The following is a 25,837-nucleotide window of genomic DNA, read 5'->3' on the forward strand; positions in this document are numbered from 1 at the left end:
TGTGCTTGTGCGTGTGTGGAGAAACATGCACGTCATAGAACACTTGTGGAGGTCAAAGAACAGCTTGTAGGAACTGGTTCCTCTCCTTCCACCACATGGGTCCTGAAGACTGACCTCAGCTCAGCAGATCTGACAGCAGCAACACTTTACCCACCGAACCTTTTGCTGTCCCAGAACCGCTTCTTAACACCTCGTTTTAAGTCTTGAGTGATAAGGCCTACACATTGCCGTGGTGTACACCATCCTCTGTTCTACATAGTTATTTCCATGGATGCTATGAGACTTCGATGCTATTAGCAGCTTGCACTTTGTTACACTGATTATTGACATACTGGGCATGAATAGGACTAGACAATAGACCCACCTCTGCGACTGAGCCTCCCCTTCCGTGTATGGGTATTTTTCAATATATAGTGAGTTCATATAACCTAAAGTTCTCCATAAATGGCATTGCTAATAAAGTGTTACACACAAATAAATTAGGTTTGTTAATGGATAAGTCTTTCCAATGTCCCTTAATCCCAGGCAAGACTGTTCTAGAATTGTCCCCAGTTTCCTTAGAGAAAATGGCTTTTTGAAAACTTTTCTATAAAGAGAATGCTGAGGTGGCTGAAATAGCCTCCGGAAATTCTACCTAAGAGGTGGCTCCTCCTTTGCCAGCAAGCACCTTTCCCTGTGGGGTAGACAAATAATGAAAAAAAAAGTACAGGTTGTAGGAACAGCCAAAGACAATGGCTGCAGATGTCACACACCAAGGTTTCAAACTAGAAAACATGAAAGGGTCGTGCAGACAAAGTCTGTTGGAAACCAGGGCATGGTGCACCTGGAGAGGACAGCAGGAATCTGGTCTGCTGGTCTCTCCGGGTCTCTCTCTCTCTCTCTCTCTCTCTCTCTCTCTCTCTCTCTCTCTCTCTCTCTCTCTCTCTCTCTCTCATGACTTCTGATCCATGCACCCTTTCCCATCTTCCACTGTCCTCTCCACTCCTGACTCCCCTGCCGCAAAATGGCTTTCAGTTGAGGACTTGCGAACATCTGTCTGTCTGACCTGAGATGGAGAACTCATGTAGACCTTGCAGTGGCTGTTACGAGCAGCAGCAGAGAACGCTCAGACATACAACAGAGTGTGAGGACAGACAGAAAGAGGAAAAGCAGCCAGCTAGCCATCAGCAAACATCAGAAGAAATTAAAACAACCCACAAATTATGAACAGAAATCATTCTGGTAGAGAGAGTTATAAAATCACCCGGAATTATTAAAGATCTATAGCCTCTATGGGAGATTTACAGCCATGTTCCTTATTAATAACTTTCATTTTTTAAAGACAATTTATTTTCTTTGTTGGCCAGTACTTAGCTAAATCTTCACAGCACAGAGTGCTCAGCAGTTAGCATGCCGAGGTCAGAGCTTCTCTTTCTAGAGGCACAGGTAACTTTGACCCTGCTCCTGTTCAGTTCTCACAGCAGGCATCAGAAATTGTGGAGAAAGGGTGAGGGGAAACAGAGAGACACCCTACATGCACCGATACAAATCCATCATCACGTAGGAAGAAAGCAAAGTGTGAGATCGCCGAGTGCAGATCAATAGAGGTATGCTTGCATATGAAGGACAATCAGATGTTATAGCTTTAATGTCAAACTTCACATCTCAACGAAAGTCACTGTGCTTATAACATATCATATCAAAGTAGCCTGGATGGTAGAAAATACACAAAGGGATGAAAAGAATCATAAGTACGCCTTGTAAATACCCCATCTGCCATCAGGTGGCAGGAGGAAAGGTCAGTCAGGTGACGCCCCCAGTGGCAAAATGAGGGAATTGCCCTGTCCTTCAGAGCCATCTGTGGACCAGAGGCACAAGAATGCCATACACTCAGGATCCCTGCTGGTATCTTAGGAAGGTGGGCCTGAGTTTTCCAAATCTCCAACTCGCAAGAAAATGAAACAAGTATGATAATAGTAGAAAGACACAGAACACAGAGTCACCACCACTGTCTGGGTGATGCCACCACCCAAGAAAAGAAACACGAGCAAGCTAAAAGGAAACACGCTGGAACAAAAGGTCACTAGGAGGGAGTTTCTAAAGCGCCTCGCAGATCAGGGGAGCCTTCCACAGACTGCATGGCCACTGCCAGTCACTGAGTTAAGATAAACCAAGAGGTCCTTAATGAGGGGTTTTGTTTGTTTGTTTTGTTTTTTACATTAAGGGGCATTACATAAGGAGGAAAAGGGGGGACCTATTTCTAGAAAACCCCCTGCTGTAAAGACCCTATTGTCCACTTCTGAATAAAGTTTGCCTGCTTATCCTTCAACAAATATTACCAACTCTTCTCATCATGAAAAGCAATCTATAGTCTCAAAGTCAGGCCATCTCTGACCCTGAAATTATTTCTATATGAAAACCAGAATCCCCATTTAACACAGATACGAATATCTTACCATAAAGGACCTATTTGCAGAAGTGTGACATCCCTATATTGAAATATTAGGCTATTTTATTAAGTTTTTATTTTAAATATTATTTAATAAGATAGGAACATGTCTACAACCTCTTAGTGAGAAGGGAAAAGGGACATCAGATTATTTATATATTACATTCTCAATTCTATTGTATCTTGTTGTGTTATAATGCAGATACATACATACAGGTACACAGAAATAAAAACTGTTGGGAAATAGAAAATAACTGTTAATTTTTTTATGTGTAGATACAGGTAAAGGTTATTGCATCCTCTCCTTAAATTTCTAATAATCAACACTAAATACCTTTAACATGAGAAAAAACACAAATGGTTTTTAATGTAAAAATGAACACTCATGACTTCTCCATTCCCCAGCATTCTTTCCCCCTCAATGCCTCCACTGGGAAGAGAATAAGATGACCTACAAATTAGAAGAAGAGTTGAGAGGACTCAAGCAAGGCCTGACTGCATGTAACAGCCATGAAATAAACACTGCCGTAGAGTTTAAACAAGATGGGTGCAGCAGCCTTCAGTGTGGGGGACACTTCCTTCTGGCTCAGTTCTGCTGTTTACCTCCATCAGCAAGTACAGTTTCAGAGTACAGTCAACCAAGATTAGACTGTCTTCTCATCCTTTTGTTCTATGGTAGATGCCAGCATCTGAAGACATGTAGCCTTTCTGAAATGTTTCTTTTTAGAAAAAATCAGTTATGAGTGAAGGCAAAAACAAAACTCCCTGGTTTTTTAAAATTACTTTCCAAAGCAATAGTCTTCCTCATGACATTGGGCTGATATGTCTGAGGTGGATTCTCATGGTATGTCATGCTCTTCTTTCTGAATTATTTTACATTTGTATATGGGGAGGCCATGGAGACTGAGCCACACAGCAGTCCTAAAACACCCAGGGTTAACAGCATTCTTCTTTCTCTTCTCTCTCCACCTCCCCTCCTCCCCCTCCTTTTCTTTTTCCCCTCTTCCTCTCATCCCTCCTCTGCTGGGGGATGTTTCCCAGTGGCTTTTCCCTAGAACCTCACAAAAGGGAGTAGATTAGCATGGTGCTCCATGGAACACTTTGAATGTGAAGATCTCCAATAACCCCAACTCAAAAAACCACCCCCAAATGTGGACACCATGGCATAGCCTTTTGTGTAAATTACTGTCATAAGCAAAAGAAGTCGGCATGAGTTAGGTACCAATGACCACGCAGCATCAAACCCTTGCTGGGGCATATCAGACAGGAAGACTCGGGTTACAGAAACGTGGAATATCTCAGTAACCAACTTCATTACGTGCGGCAGTGTATTGGGGCTTTGTTGCTGCTGTTTTCCATTTAAGTCACCAGAAAAACTGTAATAATGAGTTGGTAGGAAAAATCTTTGGCTCATAGCAAATGCTGAATAACTATGTGTGGGCAAGGAATGGGAGGAGGGAGGGAGAAAGGGGAAGAGAAAGGAAGACAAACAAAGCAAGAGAAGGAAAAATGAAGTAGGAAGGGAAGAGAAGGAGAGGGGAAAGGAGGTGGGGAGGGAAGGAAAGGTGGGCTCTTAAAGTTACAGTTCACACATGGCTGTTTAGGCAGGCCTATATACATCACAGAGAAATGAGGATTACTCATTTCTGAGGTCTTTCAAAGTCATCCCCCAGTGTTGTTAACAGTTTCGGGACTCAACCCTTCTCTCTATTAAGAATTCTCTCTGTAGTCAATATAAATCCCTTCTGCTTGATCTTAAGCCCACTTACTCTGGTTCTGTCTCTGGAGGAAATGAACAGCTGATCTCTGCACTTGGCACAATAATTCTTCATACATTTGAAGAGAGGAAGCCATCACCTTGTTGCCATTTTCTCCCGCCCCTTAACGATGCGAATTCCCATTGCTTTTCTCCATGGATCCTGCTTTCTAATCCCTTAATCTAATGAAGCATATTAGGACTCAGTTCAGAGTTGGTAAAAATAGCATGTTGTCAAATGTGGGTATCAGTAGACCCGAAACAAACCCTCTGACCCAGGGTGTTTCTGTGTTATTCCTTTGCCATCCTCTGTTGAGCCTGGAGCAAGCATAGATACTCCTCTGAGGCCAAGTGATGGAATATAGTTTGGGCAGGTGCACTCAAGCAGTCACCAAATATTTGCTGACCTACTCAGTAACATCTCACATCATCCCGTGCACACAGGTACAAGGAAGACAAAGACATGCATGTGTTCCTGTACTCAGACACAGTCTGCCAGTTTGATCGTGGGTGTGTGAGAGAGACTGTGAGATTCCGTCAGTCAGAGGCTTTCTTATAACATCTGTTTCCGTGACAGTATCCTTTGGTTGGTCACTGTGGCAGAGGGTCATCACTGCTCAGGCACTAGCATCACCAATTGCCCACACCCGGAGTCAGGGCTGTACCCTGTGCATGCCGCCACCAGAGGCAGTCGCTTCCCCTCCCTGTCTCATACATCCTAGGCTCCAGATACCCGTACATCTCCAGGCTTACTATGTTTTGTCATTGCTGTTAGAGGTCTTGGGGGTGTCCTTTTCTCATTTGGGCTCCTTTTCTCCCTCTCACTGATTCCCGCCACAAATCTGTAAGTACGGTCATGAACTGAGCACTGCATGCTATAGCATGTACCCTCAACTCTAGCACTTCCTTCACAGGAAGATCTGGCTGTGACTTAGTGTCCCAAATCACAGGTGACAATGGTTTCTTAGCATTCCCAAAATGACACAGACAAACCAAGGATGCTTCACTCTACAGTGGAAAGGGATCTTTTGTCAGGTGCAGGCAGAGGGAGTGGAGTTATAAAACACATCGCTGGCATCTTTGTGGAGACAACAAGAAGGGATGCAAGTTTTGTGTCACCCAGACGGTCCCTCTGAGGTCTGTTTACATCTTCCAGCCTGAATATGCACCATCATCGTTTCTTAAAGTCATTACTCAGGACAACCCCCCATGCTGCTTTTCATTTTTATTATCCCCATTTTAGGAACGATTAAATGGAAGCAGATAGCAGTTGCAATGAAGCAAATCATGAGAGGCTCTGATAGAGGCAGCAGCCTGCGAGCCGGCTGAGCTGCTGCTCTGTGCCAGGCTATTCTTAATGCGTGTTTATGCAGCTGTCCCCCACTCGCAAAGTCCTATAAATGAGCCACTCTGCACCCGAGTATCATTATTATTATTTTTACCATTCCCTACCCTTCCTACTTCCCATTCCTCCCTCCCTCCCTCCCTCCCTCCCTCCCTCCCTCCCTCCCTCCCTCCCTCTCTCTCTCTCTCTCTCTCTCTCTCTCTCTCTCTCTCTGAGACTTTGTGGAGTATTTATAATGAGGATTTTTTATTTGTTTTTCTTTGTAACAAGGTCTTGCTATGTAGCCCAAGCTGGCTTCCAATCCATGATCCTCCTGCTTCAGCCCCTGAGTATTGGGATTACAGGTCGGTGTTACCACATCCAATTTATATTCCTTTTGTCCTACTTCACATTCCTTAATGGCAGACAGATATTATTGGCTTCCTGTAAATATGATATGTTCCAGAGATCTCTGCTGTTCTAGCCCCCTTTTCTCTTACCCATTACTTACCAAGGACCCTATTGAAGGTTCCTAAGAGCAGATTCGGTTTCTTTTTTCTTAAAACAGGTTGAGTCAATACATCCAAAGCATATGTGTTTGGAATATTTTCAGAGCAATACCTTAGAAATGGTGACAATGATTGCTCTGGGGAGGGTTCCAGAATTTCGGAACAGTAGCCCTGGAGAGCAGTTCTGAGATGGTGAGAGGGTTTCTTTTTACTAGATTATCGGTTGGCATGACTTTGGAGGACAGCAAACATGTCTTCAGGAAGTTACCCATGAGGTATGGTGACCACCAATCAACATTTGTTGAATTCTGACTGTGTTCCAGTCAGAATTAACTAGTATTTGACTATAAAGTCTCATTTAATCTTTATAATGGCTTCGCATAAAAGCCTATTTCACTAAAGGGAAATGGACTGGGGTAATACCAGCCACTCATCCAGGCTTACCCAGCTGATAAATGGCAATGTGGGGAACTGAATGTAGTTCTTTCTGACTTTCGAAACCATAAACTAGGTTGTGTTGACCTCAAGTCTTTCCAAAGGAGCCAAATTTATAGGCCGCTGTAGGATTACTTTTAAAAACCAAAGGAATGTCATGAAATCTATCACACAGCTCACACCCACAACATAATGAATCTTCCTCCAACTCTTTGTTAAAGCAGCTGGCAGACCCCTCCATTGGCTACAGAACCCCCTGAATACTCCCCAGTCTTTCACAGGCACAACAGCACTCATTCCAAAGGGAGGAGGCACCAGCTCTCAGGCTGTCTTCAGAGAACCAACCTGTCTAAGGGGAGACGTATGTGTGTGTGTGTGTGTGTGTGTGTGTGTGTGTGTGTGTGTGTGTGTGTGTGTGTGTGTGTTCATGCATGAACAGGTGTGTTAGAAGCAAAATGGCTGGCCAACACCTAACTTTTTCAGGGGTATAGATTCCTCATTTATTTAACAATGACCTCTGGATGCTCACTTTGAGCCAGGAACTCTCCATAAGGGTTACAAATGTAGGAGCGAAAGAGGCCCTTGTCTCCATAAAACATCCATTCTGGTGGAAGAGATAAGCCACAGACCGACAACCAAGTGAGTAAGTGGAACGCTGGATAAAGAGTATACTGAAAGAAAATTAAATTGGGCTGTTGTGACAGAGCAGCTGAGTGACTACTTCAGCACAGGTCACTGGGGGAAGGCTTTCTGGGGACACTTTACTCACCTAAATTGCAAGAACAAGAATGATACCCATGCCCTTGTAGCTACCATGCTCCCAAATATCCCAAGTTTCTCTTTACTTACAGTATGAATCTGTGCCGCCTAGAGCTATAGAGGGTCTAGATTATTTTTGTTTTGGTTTTTGTTTTAATGCTATCATTTTAGAAATGAAGAAAGCATTCGAGAAAAGTGAACTAGGGGGCTGGAGAGATGGCTCAGAGGTTAAGAGCACTGGCTGCTCTTCCAGAGGTTCCAAGTTCAATTCCCAGCAACCACATGGTGGCTCACAACCATCCGTAATGAGATCTGGTGCCCTCTTCTGGCCTGCAGGGATACATGCAGGCAGAACACCGTATACATAATAAATAAATAAATCTAAAAAAAAAAGTGGGTCTTCCCACTTCATATGAGAGAGAGAGAGAGAGAGAGAGAGAGAGAGAGAGAGAGAGAGAGAGAGAGAGAGAGAGAGAGAAGGTGAACTAAGTGATCAGGCCACAGGGTTAGTGGGTGAGTGATCAGATGCTGTTGACCTTTCTTCGGAAGACTCAAGTTCCTCCCCTGCTAATTTCTCTAGCGCCCACACCTTCCCTGTAGAATGCTCACCAGCATGCCTACTGGTCAAGATTCCACAGACACTAAGATCCCATGGACCCCACGGGACCTGGTGAACTGACACTAGGAACCTTGAAATGATATCCTGGGGTCTGCAGCAACAGAGAGAGAATAAGGTAAAGCCATCCAGCACATAGAGCCGAACTCTGGGGTTGAGGCTGGTCCCTGCCACTCCTGTCTGCCTATGAGTGACCAGGGTTTCTGGTCCATGCCACTCCTCCTGTCTGTGAGTGACCAGGGCTTCTGGTCCCTGCCACTCCTGTCTGCCTATGAGTGACCAGGGTTTCTGGTCCCTGCCACTCCTCCTGTCTGTGAGTGACCAGGGCTTCTGGTCCCTGCCACTCCTGTCTGCCTATGAGTGACCAGGACTTCTGGTCCCTGCCACTCCTCCTGCCTGTGAGTGACCAGGGCTTCTGATTTGGGAGCTGCATAGTCCTGTAAATTCAACTATCACTAAGCACCTTTTCTCAGAAATGTATCCAGGTTTAACTAATTTGATATGCAAATGTTCTAGTCTGTGGTATAACCCCTCCCCATCTGCTTAGCAAAAAGGTTAGCCACAAAATTTCTTTAAAAAGTGAGCTCCTTTGGTGCATTTAAAGTATGATCTATAAAAACTCAATCTACATGAGGATGTTATTCCTCCTTTTAAAAAAGAAAACAGCCATTATATCAAGGGCAATAGCATAAACTTGGACTCTTAATGATGGATTTTGGACTCTCTTATTATGTAATGGCTCTCATTCATTCCACAAATATTTATTGAACTGCTTTATGCAATGCACATATCCAGATTGCTATAAGGACACGATGATAGGAAGAAGGACACATCCTCTGCCCTCTGAGAGCATGCAGGTTCACAATCCCCACTCGGTGCAGCTATGATGAGGCTGCAGCGGAAGTATAAAGCAAAGCTCGGGGCATGTGGGATAAGACAATGGACCACAACTGGGATTGGAGAAGGGGGCAGCAACGTTTTAACTGGACTTCAAAGAATGCTTGTGACTTGTATAATTGTACAATTCATTCTAGGAAAAGGAAACATGGCATCTTGTGCAGGAAGTAGGACACACCAGGGCACATTCTCAGAACAGATGGAGCCTGATACAGATGATAAGGAAAAGATGATAAACTTTGGAGGGTGGACCAGAGCCTTGAATGCAAGAACAGATAAAATGGAGACCTGATCCATACACTATAACAGCCTCGAGTATTTGGGCCAGGGAAAGAACATGCAGTTGTGTTTTAGGAAGCTCATTCCAGCAGCCACATATAAGGCTGATTTGAATGGCAAAGGCTGGTTTCAGGACAAAGAGGCCCATTAAAGTAAGGTCGACATTTATGAGGTGGAACAAAGGTAGGATTGATGCTACAAATGATCTAACCCCCAGAGGGAAGACTTGGTGGAAGAAAGAGGTGAGGGTCCCAGGCCTCAGACCTGGGGGCCTAGACTAAAGAACTCTGCCGGCCTCTGCATAGTGACTTTTAAGGACAGTTGTGAGAGGCCAACTGCTTGAAACAGTTACCATGACCCCAGTACATAAGAGCTACCCAACTGGACAGCTCCTGATCCATGCATGGCGCCTCAGTCACTAAAAACTCCTCCTCTAGAGCTACCCAACTGGACAGCTCCTGATCCATGCATGGCGCCTCAGTCACTAAAAACTCCTCCTCTAGAGCTACCCAACTGGACAGCTCCTGATCCATGCATGGCGCCTCAGTCACTAAAAACTCCTCCTCTAGAGCTACCCAACTGGACAGCTCCTGATCCATGCATGGCGCCTCAGTCACTAAAAACTCCTCCTCTAGAGCTACCCAACTGGACAGCTCCTGATCCATGCATGGCGCCTCAGTCACTAAAAACTCCTCCTCTAGAGATAGGAAGAAGTGCCTGTTAAATGGGAGGGATGAGAACACTTCAGAAATGATGGCATCTCCGACAGGAGTGGAAAGTACATTGACCGGGCCAGAAGGCAGAAGCCCAGGGGCCTCCTCTTTCTGATCAAATGAGAACTCAGTAGGGGAGAATAACTTTAATCACGACCATCAGGTGTGATTTAAATCTTCTTATTCTGATGATATCACAATAACATGATGGGCAGAGGCCTATCAATATTAATAATTGGGTTTGAGTTCCACTGGCTGAGTCACAGACGTCCAGTTTACAGATTGACTTATAACTTAGCAGTCTGGGGCTCTGGGGCATCATTGTGAGTTTTGGAGAGTTTATCTCTGGCTGCATGGTCTTAGAGACAGACAGATGCTACAATATGAATACTAAATCTCCCCCAAAGGATACATACTTGGGGCTTGGCTCTTAGTCTTTGGTATGATTGGAAAATGATGGGACCTTTAGGATCTGAGGTCTAGGAGGAGGAAGTTGGGTCATCAGGAATGTGTCTTTAAAAGAATATTGGGGTCATAATATGTTCCTTTTGTTTCTCAGATACCATGAGGTGAACGAACAGGCCTTCCCTGCAACATGATCCCCACTATTATCTCAACTATTATCTCTTACCACAGACCCAAGACTACAGGTTCAGGTGTTCATGGAGTAAAAGTCAATAAACTGAAATCAATCTTTTCTGTATAAAGGTTGGTGTGTCTCATTATTTTGTCACAGTTACAGGATGCTGATGAACATACTTGGTTCCTCCTCTATTTAGAAGCATGTTGACATCATGAAATCTATTCTCAGCCAACTGGCCCAGAGCAGCTATGGACATAGTTTTAAATCGGATACTCAGTGTGCTTTGCATAGAATAAGATTATTATGAACAGAGTGGTCTCATAATAAAAGTATTTTAGGAAATGTCATGTTAAATAAAATTAAAGAAGCCTCTTTGTTCTGAGACATATCTGAACCTTCATTTGCTAATACATTCTGAGATTCCTTTGGACTGAAGAGCAGTAAATAGCATTTCCTAGTCTTATTTATTTTATTTTCAGAACAATTTGTTGGAGTATTTCAAGGGACAAATGCCAGCAGGATACACCTGCAAAAAAAGCCAGTGATTACTCTTAGATACTTAACCTCGAATCTAGATTATCGAGTACTGTGTGCCAGGCTCTGCTCCAAGTATTTTATAGATACCAATATATTGAATTCCCATTTTATAAGTAAAGAGCCTGAAAGATTGAGTAGCTAAGAGACTTTTTTCCCCAGTGTCCTAAATAGGCAAGTGGGTAAGCAGTGATGCCAATGGGAATTAATGTCTAAATGTAAAATTTCAAAGTCTATGGTCAGCTGGTAGCAAGGCAGATTCTGAGTAGAGCCCTGTGCACCAGTTTTCAGACACAGGAAACACTGTCAGCCCTGTTGCATGTGTGCTAGGTTTGTGGGCTTCCTCAGGCACCCTAAGATGTAAGTTCTAACTGGCACTATCTAGTTGGTTTCTTCAGCAAATTAATTTGTTGGATTGTGTACATATCATCTCCCAATAGAACTGCCATGAGTTAGAAAGCAATGACCACCGACAGTAATGAGAACATAAAGAAAACAACCTCGTGATTAGCCAAAGTGGCAAGAGAATGAAGATGGGCGCCTGAGGCCTGGCTTCTCCTGCACTCTCAAGGCTCCGCTCTCTTGCTCCAGATGCCTAGAGATGCAAACCAAGAGGCTGTTTTCCTTTAAGGTGTATTGCTGTTAGGTCAGGTCAGGACCTCACACCTGCCTCTCTGCTGAGCTCAAGGATTGCCAAAGATATGTCCTACCCTCTCCCACTTCCTCTCCTTGTTCAGAAGGATTATCACCAGCTTCGGATGCATCTGGTAGCCATCTTCACTGAAGGACAGGTTTCTCCCCTCAAAAGTGACATTGATCAGATACCTGTAACGATAAAATTACAGGAAGATTAAAATAAGAAAAAAAAATTGAAAGCAGAAGGTAGTTAAGTTTACTGAAAGGTATATGGAGACAGACCAGTAGATAGGGACACTGACAAACCTTAATCAACTGGCACTCTTCAAATTTCTATTGATTATGCAATACCCATCTAAATTTCACAATAGGAATCATGAAAAAAATATCAGAATTTGAAATAAGGACAGCTCATTTGAGTTCAGTCGAAGGCTCTGACTTTTACCAAATAATTAAGAAAAATATTTACTTTAATTTAAATTGTATGTATGCATATTTGTCTGTGTATGTGGGGGGGGGTATATGCACATGTGCGCAGGTGCCTGCCGAGACTAGATGGTAGCACTGGATCCCCTGGAGCTGTAGTTACAGGTGGTTTATAAGCTACCCAAAATAGGTTCTAGGAATCAAAATTGGGTCCTCAATAAGGACAGCACATGCTCTTACCTGCTGAATAGTCCCTCATTTACACTTTTGAGCTCACGTTCCCCCACCCCCCATCTGCAAAAAGTTTGGTAATAGAAAGATCACCTAATTAAGTCTGTAAGCTTAAATGAGGCAACTAGGTTAAGCACTTACCATAGGGTCTGGTGCATAGTAAGTGCTCATTAAGTGTTAACAATTATTATTCAAAAAAGGAGGTGGAATAAAGGGTGGAGGAGATAGACAAGAAAAGAAAATGGCCATGTACCAAGACAACTTTCTGCCAAAAAAATAGTAGCATGTAGGCGCTTAGGGTCTGTCTCCACCCCCAAATATGCACATTATTTAAATTCTTACTAAGGTCTTGCTCAGCCCTTGTTTGTAAGGCCTGAGTGTTGTGGGCCAGAAGCATCTGGAACCCAGGACTTCTGCTGGCTGCAGGGTGAGCAGAAAATACTGAGTGTGGGGAAAGGAAGGGGGAGTGTTTTATACAGTGCTCTGGAGACAGGAGCTTAAATTAGTGGAAGTTCTGGAAGCAACTTATTTCAGACCAATGAAATGGTTTTCCTGAAGGGCATCTGTTCCCAGCCCACCCTGTCCCTTGCAAGCTGCTGGGTCTAAGAAGTAGCTCCTTTACTGGGAGTCCCCATTGGCCTGCTCATTCCAAGTACATTAGTGCAACTGGACTGATAGCAATTAATGTCCCTTTACCATCAAGGCCCACGGAATCAGTAAGGACGAGTTCTGTGCTCACATGACATGCTCCTCCAGCACTGTGGGCCTGACTGCTCGTGAGATGAGCTCCTGCTAAGAAGCAAATGAGGCATCTAAGGAGCAGCAGAGAGGTGCTCAAAGGATCCTCTTCTAGCTCTTCTTCCATACACCTGGGAAAGTTGCTTCTTGCAGATTATGTTAGGTTAAGCAAGGCTGCAGGCATGTGGATCCTTGTAGCAATTGAAAAGATGTCTATGCAGCATGGACCTCAGGGGCACCTCTCACTCTAGGACTGTCTTGGGTTGCTATGCCTGCCATGTCCCTGCAGTGTTCAAGATATAGCTGAGAGCACAGGAGATTCCAAAAGAATAGAAATGCCTAGAATTCTGAACTGAGACTTTTCAAGTCAGATAGCTTGTCGCTTCCTGCAATTGATGCTTTCTCTCTACAATATCATTGAGTTGGTCCTCTGGGGTTCTTATGAATGTACCTATGGGTGGGGGACTTACTATGGAGTCCTCCACCCTCCAGGCAGCCATCTCACGATTCTGTCTTATTTAAAGTTGATTTTCACTCCTTTGCAACTCTTCAAAACTTGTTTCCTCTTGAGATATTTTCTGGTCTTAGTCTAGTCCTTCTTTTATCTGAGCATTCTTCAAGTATTTAAAGACATGTGTCAAACATCCCTTATAAAAATCTATTTCAATCTGTGAAGAAACCCTAAGCTCATTTGCTTCCATTCTATAATTCAATTTTATGGATTAGGAAAGAGAAACCTTAAATTATTTGCTCAATGTTATGTTACTAATTTTGGTCAGAAGTAATACTTTAAGCAACATCCTAGGCCCCACAACCTTTCTACCAAACCACCCTTATTCTCATAGCAATATGAGATTCAACGTCTCCTGTTCCTTTATATGTCCATCATATGCCATGGCCTCAAGCTCCTCCTCTCTCTGAGTACCTTCAGTCAGTTGGGTATAGCGTCTCTGGCCAACTCGTGTCCCCCATGACATCTTCTTCATCCCTTTCTCTGATCCTGACCACACCTTAGCCTAGTCAGTGTGGCTTCCCTGAGTTCATCACCACTTTGAAGATGATATCCAGGTTTCTTGTAGTTGGCAGTAACCCCAAACCCAACCCAAAACCCTATTCTATGGAATAGAATTACAAAACCGGCATTTTAAACTAACAAACTACATTAGAAGCATTCGCACCATGAACTTGAAAAATATGTTCTTCCTATAATAGTACTGAACTACTTGGAATTATTTCTGGAGGTCTTCAGAGAAAGATTATGCAACAAAACACCCAGTTTAATCCCATTTCTCTTTTTAAAGAAGGAAGGAAAGATAGGAGAGAGGAATAAAGGAGATGAAGAGAAGGGAGAGAAGGGGGAAGAGGTAGAAAGGGGGAGGAGAAAAGGGGAAGGGGGAAATGAATTACCAGTTTAAGTATCTACCTCTTCACCAGGCATGCCTATGAATTATTCTGCCTTTATCTAAAACACTATTAAAATATTTAAAAGGAAGTGTCCATTTCAGAAGGCAATTACAGTAGTCCCAGAAATGATTAAATTCCTAAGTAACATGAATTGGGTGGTTATATAGCCCCACAATGACTTTTCTGAAGGGGATAGCATCAAACTGGGAGCATAAATGGAGAAATTTGAAATTTCAGGAAATCAAGCCCACTTGGAGGCACCGTACGTAACTGGCCCGGAGTTAAACATCTCTCTTCCTTGGCTGCATGTCCTGATTTCATGTAGAAATCTTTGCCTTGCTGGCGTGTTCTCCCTCTCCTGTCTCTTGGCCTCATTTCATTTAAGCTCTTGGATGCTTTACACTTACCAAGACTATTAATAAAGTTTTATGACACTATACAAAATATTCTACAGAGTGCGTTTTAATCATTTGTGTCATTCAGCAGCATATAGATTAATCATTTACAGTATGTGTATTTTCTTTTTGAGAAATTGCCTGTGCCGTGACACCATTTAGCTACCAGGGCACTTGAAAACTTATGCTAGCCCTAAGCAAGGATGGCTTTTGAACAACAGAGCACATTAGTCCACTCCCTGGTAATAACGGAGTGAAAATGATGCTGGCTGAGGTCACTTCTCTATCAGTGATTGCAGCACCCAAACTTCAGTTATCACTCTCTAAAATGGAACTGGCGTCTGACTTCCAGCTACCAGAGAAAACAGTCACCGTGATGAACAAATGGGACAGTGAATAGTAACGCTGCATAAAATGCTATTTTAAACACGAGATTATATCATAGGGAACGTTCAGAAAGATGGTGTTAGCATGACATGACCGTCTAAAGGCAAGACACCTGCCTAATACTGAGCTTCAGTGAAGGAAAATCGGACAGTGCACTTAGAAAGACCTGTCCATAAATGGGCTCCATCTAAAGAACCAAGACTGAATTCCCCGTGTGGATGTAACACTAGGTCATAGATCACATGGATAATTAAACTTCCCATAAGAACTGAAAATATCCAATTACCTTTAGTTCTGGGTATATTTTATTCATTTAAAATATTAAGACTTTGAAACCACCACATAGAAGGCCTGGATAAAAAATTAAACTACAGTAAAGATTCTGAGACCCCATAATCACTTGTTTCTCTGCACATGCTATCCTCATGAACACAGCAATCCCCCTGGCTTAAGCGGAAGCCTAATGCAGAAATGTTGCCCATAACACTCTCGTCTCTCTGAAGTCCTGTCAAGGTTGGATATATTAAAATTTTGCCCAGTTGTGGTGATATATTGTGTACCCTAATAAAATTTGCCTGAAGATCATAGAACAGAACAAGCCACTAGATTAAACATAGAGGCTAGGCAGTGGTGGCACACACCTTTAATCTTAGCGCTCGGGAGGCAGAAATCTGTCTGGATCTCTGAGTTCAAAGCCACCCTGGAGTACATGAGATTGACTCAGTCTAGTAGAGAAAGCAGAGCCAGGCAGTAGTGGCACACACCTTTAATCCCAGTACTGGGAAGCACACAAGCCTTTCATCCCAGGAAGTGATAGCTGAGTGGAGAAAGGTATATAAGTCATGAGGAGACAGGAACTAAGGCTTTTCAGCAGAAGCTTCCCTTTCAGTTAGAGGCTTTTTCAGCTCGAGTCTTTTGGGTGAAGACTTAGAGACTTTCAGTCAGGGGATTCGTGGAGTTGGCTAGGTGAGACATGGTGGTGGCTTGTTCCTTTGTCTCTCTGATCTTTCAGCATTTACCCCAATATCTGGTACCAGGTTTTTTATTAAAAGACCATCTACCATTCGCATAACACCCAGTGGCCTATCTCATAAAGTTGTAGTATCACACAGAATCTGAGCTTGTCAGGACTCAAAAAAAGTGAAAAAATTATTCACTGAAAATTCTTATTTTAGAGAGAAACAGATCCCAAGATGCTCAATGGTCTCCCCAAGTGACAGCCACATTCAGGTTCAGAGATCAGATGTTCTATTCTTAGGAGTTTAGTATCTTCATGATACTCTGAAGTGACATCAGTTTTCAGAGCCCCTATTGTGCATTTCAGCATCGTCATGGCCCATGTCATGCTCTAGATTACCTAAATCCCTACTAGAGACTAAATGAACTAAACCAGATTTCCCTTCCTGCTTACCTCCTGGTTGAGCAAGAAACTCAGAATCTCGATGGGCTCCCAGTCAACACATTTGTTTTACGTAGCCTAGGTCACACTCCAGCAGGTTTAATAGGGTCAAGTTGAGGTTAACAAACCTGTGCCTTTTTGACTTTGGCTACACAGAGCTCTTCCACAGTACCATATAGACTAGACACCTGAAATGATGACTCAGCAGTATGTTTTGTGTGAGAGGCACCTGAAGGAGTTTTGCCAGCATTTGTCAGCAAACCAAGAGTCCTGGCATGATGGTACCTTTCTGTCTTCATATTGTTACAAAGCATTAGCTTTATAAAAGGTAATATCCATTAACGTGATTAACATGAAACAGTATCATCAGCCTAGCTCATCCAATCCTGTTACCCAAAGAGGTCTGCAGCTTTACCCAGATCAGATGACAGGGTTAGAAACAGCATCCAGATATCTTCAACCTAGTTCGTGTTCCTTCCACTCATCACCATGTTTCTAAAGGGGAGGCAGATTTTAAAAACACCAGTCCAATTTTCTAGCTATTAAAAGTAAAGTAAAAAGAACAGTTCCTGCAGGAGACCGAATTCTTAACCTACTGCCTATCTCTGAAAATGTTATACTCTGTAACTTTGTACCAGCAATGAATCTCTAGCCTCTAACATCTTTAGTCCATCATCTACTAAGTAGATGGATTCCAAACTTCTAGGTAAGATGGTGGACCTGAGGCTGCCTCTACTTGATCCAGCAGAGAACAGTCAGTGTGAGAAAGAGAGACTTTGTTTCAAAGAGAAAAATAAGGAAGAGCTTTGGAAATTCACAGAGGCAGTGATGAAATGACTGAAAATGCAGAGAAAAAGGCAGGCAATGCACCAAGAAGTAAACACCTGGCTCCAGCCTTGGGGCTCCCTGCCTGCGGGTGGAAAACAGAAGCCTCACCCCAAGGGTAAGCTATGCAGTCCTGGTGCAGGGACTAATCAGTCTTGCCCTTGAGACAGACCCACAGCTCTCACAAGCCTCGGACTCCATTGTGAGTTTTGGTAAGATGGCAATTGGAGAAGAAACCCATCCCATGACTTGGAGCATGGAGTGGAAGGTACCAGCTTGAGAGTGGGCCCATTGTAAAAACCAGGGTACTCTGAGGGTTCAAGTAGATGCTGGAGCCCAGAGACAAGACAGTCCTGAGAGGGAATTGTGGAGAATGGGAAGAGAATACTTAGGAATGGGGAATGAATAAGAACAAAATATAATGATAATTATGTGCAAAAATGTCAAAAATGAAACCAATTACTTTATATGCAGACTTAAAAAAATTAATAAAAATAGATTGGTGAAAGCTATCTTAGAACTTGAAAGATGTGGGGGACTACAGCTAAGATCTATTGACATGTTCTTTATTAGAAATTTTATTTTTTTCTTTTGAATTAATTTTTATGAAGTATTATTAAGGCATACAATATTATGTTACAGGACACACATAATTAACAGGTGATATAGAACAGCAATTAATATATCTACCACCTCTCATTTCTTCTGATAAATCCTGTGTCTGCTAGGATACTGAAATCTGATTGGCAAGGCCCCAAATCTTTCAAGAAGTCTTTGAGAAGAGCATAAGGCTCTGCTGGAAATGACCATTTCTTCTATACATTTTCCCTGGAAATAGTGAAAAAAATTTCCTATAAGGTCATAAATATGGATTTTAAAACTTTTTAAAACCAGCTCATTAGAAATAGTATTGACGGAGGGAGACCAAGATATTTGTAAATTAGATATTTACACTTGTTAACATTATGCTTTGGTTAAACTAAATAGAAATGTCTTCTTTTTCCTAAATTAGGAACTCAGTTATCAAAATGAATCCTGAACAATCAAATCATTGTAGTGGGTTTAGTCTGGTAAGCTGTGGCCAGTAAATACTTGTCTTCTAGGATTTTTAGATGGATTCTTCTGGGACCCAACCCAGAATAGTGTTCCCATTAGTAATAAAGCCTATGTTCAATGAAAGACTCCAGACAACACCTCCAAATGCTGGTGGGAAAAAGTGGGAAGAATAAAAGAGCTAACCACAGAAAAATGAATATATCAGATATCACACACATAAGAACAGGCCATGTGGAGAGTTTACAAGCAAGATCCTCCCTCCCCCTGTCAGGCCACCCCTGCTCAGTTCTTGGATTCATCAGTCCCTAAGTTGGGTGACAAAATTTCCAAGGTACATAAATGTCAACGTGTTTTTTGTTTGTTTGTTTGTCTGATTTTTTTGAAAGAGGACTTGAAGGAACTTTGAAAATTCTCTGAGAACTATAGTGCCATATATAGCAATATGAGGCCATGCACTGAACAAAATCATTAGAAAATTAGTTTTGTAAGCTTTTTCTCTTATTTAGGAAAAAAAAGAAAGCTAGTAGAGAACATTGAGAAAAACTAATTTAAAGGTCAAACCACATATCCATTTATAATTGCTGGAGGCAGATTAAAAATAGTTTGTCTTCTAATGAATTAAACATTTTATCATTCTGAGATGGTATTTAATATCATGAATTTATTTTGCAAAGAACTGTTCACAAACAACAGTAAGTTCAAGTTCTGGCTGGTCCATATAAAAATCATTTAAATTCTATTTGTGACATGAAATTAATGAGGGAGATTTTAAAGTCTCCTGAAAGGTGGCTCCCCGAAGCTTGCTGTGCTTCCTCTCCTCTGCTGGAGGTAAGGGATGTGCTTCATGCCTTTGGGAGTCTGGGATGAACTGCATTCATTTGAGGGGCAAATGGTGACATCAATCACCATTTACTACAAAGGAAAAAAATTCTCTTCAGACTCGAAAGTCCAACAATGAAAAATGTTGAGAGCTATTACCTGGATTCTGTTTCACAGCTAAATGTCATGACTTGGTTTTGTCTGAAATGAAAGAAAACCGGGGAGGATTGTTGAGACTTGCCCAGTAATCGCTGCCTGGACAGAGGAGTGCAGAAATCATTTACTTTCCTCCATAAAGCTGTTATTTGTGGACAGTCACCAAATCAGTAAGATTTGTGTATAGGTGCTACATACCCACAATGGAATTCTATTCACCTAAAAAGAAAAATGAAATCATGGGAGTTGTGTCTCTGCCACTAGCTGGGAGGGCTACTGCAATCTGCACCATTCTACCAAGTGGGTCAATGTGGCCGTCCATGCCAGGTGGCAGCTCTCTCCTGGACTTACTGAAGCTCTACCTGAGATCCACACAGAGACTTGTTTTCAGCAGTAAGAATGATAAGCAGATGAAAGGGGCTGATCAACGTCTCCACGAGCGTATGGGGTGAGATGAGTGAAAGAAAATAACAACAAGAAGCACAATCAATCAAATGAAGAGGGAAAGTTGATGTATATAATAAAACACAGGCACACATGCACGCACAAAGACACACACAGTGCACAGGTGCACAACACACAGAGCAGCAAGTAATGCTGTGACTATGAGGGGGAGGGAGGGGATCTCCAATTACCCGCCATGTTATTTTTTGAGTCAGAGTCTCTCATAGATCCAGAAAGTCAATGATCCAGCCAAACAGCCTGGCCAGGGAGCTCTGGAGTTCAGCCTGCCTGTCTCCCCACTGCTGATATTACAGGGCACACATCTCCACACCTGACTTGTATGTCAGCGCAGTGCTGTTTACCCACTGAGCCCCCTCTTCAGACTTCTGTTGTTCCCTTTAAAAAGATCATTATCTTATTTCATGCATGTGCTTGTGGGCCTGGGTGTATGTGCATTTCACATGCATGTAGGCACCTACAGAGGTAAGGATAGAGCATAGGATCTCCTGGAACTGGAATTAGGGGAAGTTGTGAGTGCTGATGTGGGTGTTGGAAACAGGTCCTCTGCAAGAGCAGCAAGTGGTCTTAACCTCTGAGCCATCTCTCTGGCTCTGCTATTGTTACCTTTCAAAAATACTACATAGAACCTGGAGAATGTTGGTGTTTGGGGGCCATTGGATCACAGCCTAAGCTTCCACACTTACTGCTGACCACACAGCTCTGGGGAACCACTGCTATGCTTTGGCCAATTAAGTTTGGAGTCTCCCAATTCCCTGATTTTTGCTTTCTTCTTAATACTACAGTCAAAATATCTCTTATTCCTGTGGCATCCTAAATTGAGGCTTGAGAACATTTGTTTCTCGCCTCTGTGGTTATTAATCCCTGAGAGGTTTCCTGCAGTGGGAAATCATGTAAACAGACTACTTTAATATGAAGTTTCCTTTCCAAAGAACAGAAAAGATGAGCTCACATTCCCATAATTTTAGTCCAGAATAAATGACTATTCAAAATGACCCCTATTCTGACCTTCTAGAGCTCTGCTTTGAACACTATGTAATTCTCCTTAAAGTCTCTTCAAAGAAGGCACACTCCCCCTTGTGTACAAAGGTATAACCCTTCCTAAGGGAAGCATCTTTTGACACTAATCAGTGAGGTGAGCAACACAGCAAACTTGCTTCCATTCGGTTCTGTGTGCAGAAACAGAACACGGAAAGAAATGACTCCTCTTCTCACATCACCACTCTTAGTCACTGTGGATATGGGGAGACCTGGGCCAACTAAGGTAATGAGAATGGTGGGATTTCCGAGTGACAGGCACCAAGTAATACCTAGATAATAGTAAGGTCACAGAATTGTTTTTTCATTCTAGATCCTTCTCCCATGTTATCCATGAGTTCAGTAAAACCCATTTTCTCTTCCACCTTATGGTACACACAATGTTGAAAATACCCAGGATACACTATCCATACCAAGCATCAGGACTTAGTGAAAGAAAAATGCTGTAAGTCAAAAGTAAGCTGAACCTTCAGTTCATTGCTTTTTTTTTTTTTTTTTTTTTTTGTCAACTTGACACAAGATAGAGTCTTCCGAGAAGAGGTAACACAGTTGAGAAAATGCCTCCATCAGATTGCCTACAGGCAAATCTGAAGGGCATCTTCTTGATTAATGATTGATGTGGGAGGACCTAGTCCACTGAGAATGGTGCTCCCCCTGGGCAGGGGGTCCTACACTCTATAAAAAAAGCAGGCTGAGCAAGCCATTGGGAGTAAGTCAGTAAGCAGTACTCCTCTATGGTCTCTATTTCAGTTCCTGCCCCTGGGGTCCTACCTTGAGTTCCTGTCCTGATTTCCCTCCATGATAGATTGTAGGCTGTAAGTTGAAATAAACCCTTTCCTCTAGGGTTGCTTCTGTTCATAGTGTTTATCACAGCACTAGAGAGTAACTAAGATGCCTAATAAAACAAATACTTGTCTTTCTGATACCCAGTTTTGCTCATAAGTTGGAAATGGTACTTAGGAACCATGCCAAAACTAACCAAGCAGCAACTGAGAAAGATTTCTCTAGAACATTCAGCTTTAACCAGAAAACATTTCCTTCCTATCAACTTTCACTTAGCTTGAAAGAAATCTTTGTAATATAAACCCTAGACCAAAGATCTGAAGTACGCTAAGCATGAGAGCCCAGCAAGAGAATGATGAGGCTTTTCTCTTCTTATTGACCTTGATTTGTTCTTCCCTCTTCAAGAGTCTCTCTCTCTCTCTCTCTCTCTCTTTGTCTCTCTCTCCCTCCCCCCCGTCCCCCCTCCCTCCCTCCCTCCTTCCTCTCTATCACCTTAAAGCACATTGGAAGTAGCATATGCAGTCCCCATTCTCTTGGTAGTTACCACATGCTTAACTTTTACTTAACCATTACTCAGATCTACTAAAGCAGGGCAAAAGAAGTGAATGAATTTATAATGAATCAGCTACAGCTTCCCCTTACAAGGGATGGGAACAGAGACTATGAAGAATTGTCACTCATGGGAAATGAGGCTGTAATTTAGTCTTCTAGCAATGGTTGGCAGATTTCTTCAAGTGGGGCTTCCCAGAAGTCATTATGCTGTACAGGGAGGGGAGAGGACCAAAGGAGTCAAGGCTATTGCAAGGGTCTGAGAAGGCTTCCAACAGACAGAGGACTAAAGATGCCTCTGTGAATATTATGCCTTTCAGAAACATAGGTATACCATAATCCCATCATACTACAGGTACAAGAAACATGGTTGCAGATGATGTTGACTTGTTCAAGAACACATCTATGACATATAAAACCTAATTGCCGAGGATGCCACTCCATGGAAATGCTCTTACCTAGAATGCACAAGAAGCCATGGGTTTGATTGCTAGTACTACAGGTGAGTGAGAGGCTGTGGAGGGGACTTACCTACAAATCATATCTGGAAGTGAAACACTTCCACTCAGAGAAAAACATAATAACTTGTTTGGTGTAGAATTTAAGAAAAGACATGAGTGGTGAGGGAGGCAGAATGGACAGGAGATGTTAGTGGAGAGAGTAGAAGGTTGTTTTAAGCCTAACATCCTAGAAAGAGATGCAGAGTGCAATGTAAGATGGAAGGAGAGAGAGGGAGTGGCTGGGAAGGTCAGCAGGAAACAACATGGAGTTTGTTTGAGTTGCATCTGTAGCAAGTGTGAGGAGGAATGGCTTCCTGGATAACAGATTAGTGAGAGAAGACATTCCTAAAGTGGGATTGCAGTGAAGAGCTTGAGAATTTTACGTAAGTTTGGCCTGAGTGCATATAATGAATCTGAAAGCAGTGAGAGCCACTGTACACAGAATCAAGGAGGACACTCCACGATGAAATCCTTGATGCCAAGGCATTGGTCAAAATTGTCATCCTGTCAGCCTGGGCCTGTGAGATGGCTCGGCAAGTAAAGGTACCTGCTGTCAACCCTGATGGCCCAGGTTTGATCCCAGGGACCCACATGGTGGAAGGAGAGAACCTACTCCAGCAACTTGTCTTCTGATCTCAAATGGCTATGGCTTGTGTGCACCTACATATCACACAGAGAGAGAGAGAGAGAGAGAGAGAGAGAGAGAGAGAGAGAGAGAGAGAGAGAGGAGAGAGAGAGGAAGAGAGAGAGAGAGAGAGAGAGAGAGAGAGAGAGAGAGAGAGAGAGTAAAAGAAATAAAACATAACACAAAAATGTAACATTGTCAGCTTAACCCACACCTTATTTGTCTAGTCTCTCAAAATGGTGCTTTAAGTCCCAGCACATCATGGCAGCGCTTCCAGAGCATGTTAGGATGAGGAAGGAAGGGACATGCAAACTGGTCTGTTTATTTATTTACTTATTGAGTTAAAGACATCTATTAATAACTATTCCAACAGTCTAACATTGGTTGGCCTTTGATTCAGGGCTTCAGACAAAATGAGGACAGGAATTTTCGTGAACCAAACCACCCCCCTAAGAGGACAGCACTGTGAACCCCAACTGAATCTTCCCAGGGTAGAGGAGAGAAACGTGTAATCATCTCTGCCTGCTGTACTGTGTGGGGGCTAGAACTCTGCTGTTCCTTCTTTGTCAGGGGATCTCAGTTCTTTCTCTCCCTCTGTAGGTTGATGTTTCCATGGAAACATGCTCTTTAATGCTTCTGAAATTACTGTGCATTTATACCATTAACTCTTTGTTTACTAGGGCAGCTTGTAGAGAGATATTCCAACCCCTCTCAAAGGTAATTATATTAACATCTCTACTTATGGAAAACTTTTTACAAGGTAATTGACACCTGTTGCCTGTCCTTCATCAACAAACATTAATCCTCAATCTTTTCAGTCTTGGCTCTTGCCTCTACTATTCTTCCAAAATATTTGGCAAAGTCATCAGCAATCAAGGCAAGGCCTACAAAAGTAAAGTCAGCAGCCCTTGCTCCATCATCATGCTCCTGAGGTGCCTTCCAGCCCTTGATGTTGTTGAGGGTTTGCCCAGGGATCTTTGCTTTGTGTATTTGTTGCTTAAAGTAAAGTGTTATCTTGGCTTTCTTTTCATACCTCAGGCTAGGCTTCTCCCCCTTTGTGTTCATTACTTACTGAGACGTTCTGTTTTTAGGGTGCCCAAGACTCAATTGTGAGCCTACACTCTGTCCCTCTGACTTACTTGAGACATATCCAATCATTAATCACTTCCACGCCATGGCTTTGGAATCTCTATTCCAGATCTCATCTCTCTCCTGAACTCCAGTTCAATATTTCTGCTTGGATGATTGTAGCAATGATGTTAAGTCAGGCTTAACAGAACCAGGTCCAAGGCAGCTTCCTCTCCCTTGGTGATGGAAGTAATGTAAGACTCTAATCCTTAAAGAGTTCAAATTCTTGGTATGATTTGATATCTCTTTCTGTTTCAATTCCTTCTTTACCACATGAATGAAAAGGAGGACAAACTGGCTGTTCTTAGGAGCTGCATTCCTAGAACCAATAAATTCAGTTAAAAATGCAACAATCCTCCAGCATTGTGTACAAAATTTGCTGATTGACATTTTCTTTCTTTTCAACATACAGTTGCAGAATTCTGTCTCCCTGAGGTAAACTAATCTCTGAGCTTTCTAACACATAAGTAAAATTGCTTGGAAGTCATATTTCAGCTCTGGCTGTGCAATAAAAAAAAGTCAAACAATGAATGCTATCATTTATTGAACTCACGCCAAGCTCTGTTCTGGGTGTTTTATGTTATTTTAAATTATCACAGCAATGCTATAAAATAATAGCATATATTATATGTGATTATGTAATGGCTATGTTATAATGAAGCTCGAGGTTGTTGGCAGCAGGAGTTGAATCCATCCACTTCCCAATAAGCCTAAAGCTCATGTTTCTTCCACATAGCCTCACACTGAGCATAACAGTGCCAACAGAAGCAGTGGTCAGGAGAAAAGGACACAAAGAATCCAGAAACTTCTACCACACTAGGGCCCAAAAACCTTAGGCTAGACCTAAATGTCTTCACAGCCTAGGATTTAGGTATTTATGTTACCCCTTAGTAGTCTCATCAGCTGGTTGTCCTCATGCCAGCACCATAGGGAAGGTGTACGGGGCACCATAGTGAAGGTGTACGGGGCACCATAGGGAAGGTCTACAGGGTACCATAGGGAAGGTGTACAGGGCACCATAAGGAAAGTGTACAGGGCACCATAGGGAAGGTGTACAGGGCACCGTAGTGAAGGTGTACAGGGCACCATAGGGAAGGTGTACAAGGCACCATAGGGAAGGTGTACAGGGCACCATAGTGAAGGTGTACAGGGCACCATAGTGAAGGTGTACAGGGCACCATAGTGAAGGTGTACAGGGCACCATAGTGAAGGTGTACAGGGCACCATAGGGAAGGTGTACAGGGCACCATAGTGAAGGTGTACAGGGCACCGTAGGGAAGGTGTACAGGGCACCATAGTGAAGGTGTACAAGGCACCATAGGGAAGGTGTACAAGGCACCATAGGGAAGGTGTACAGGGCACCATAGTGAAGGTGTACAGGGCACCATAGTGAAGGTGTACAGGGCACCATAGTGAAGGTGTACAGGGCACCATAGGGAAGGTGTAC

The 25,837-nt window shown here is 42.8% G+C and overlaps 1 protein-coding gene across 3 annotated transcripts in view; it reads right to left on the reverse strand.

The window, feature by feature from the left end:
• The window catches only part of Grin2b (glutamate ionotropic receptor NMDA type subunit 2B), a 459,161-nt gene that overhangs the window by 114,813 nt on the left and 318,511 nt on the right, over positions 1 to 25,837 (reverse strand). For all 3 annotated transcript variants that reach the window (XM_052722258.1, XM_052722259.1, XM_052722257.1), the window contains one exon: positions 11,544 to 11,658. In XM_052722258.1, coding sequence (XP_052578218.1) covers positions 11,544 to 11,658 — 115 coding nt within the window. The remainder of the gene's footprint in view (positions 1 to 11,543; positions 11,659 to 25,837) is intronic.

Source organism: Peromyscus californicus, unplaced genomic scaffold (assembly GCF_007827085.1).
Source record: "Peromyscus californicus insignis strain IS unplaced genomic scaffold, ASM782708v3 Scaffold_6__1_contigs__length_162567912, whole genome shotgun sequence".
NCBI lineage: Eukaryota > Metazoa > Chordata > Mammalia > Rodentia > Cricetidae > Peromyscus > Peromyscus californicus.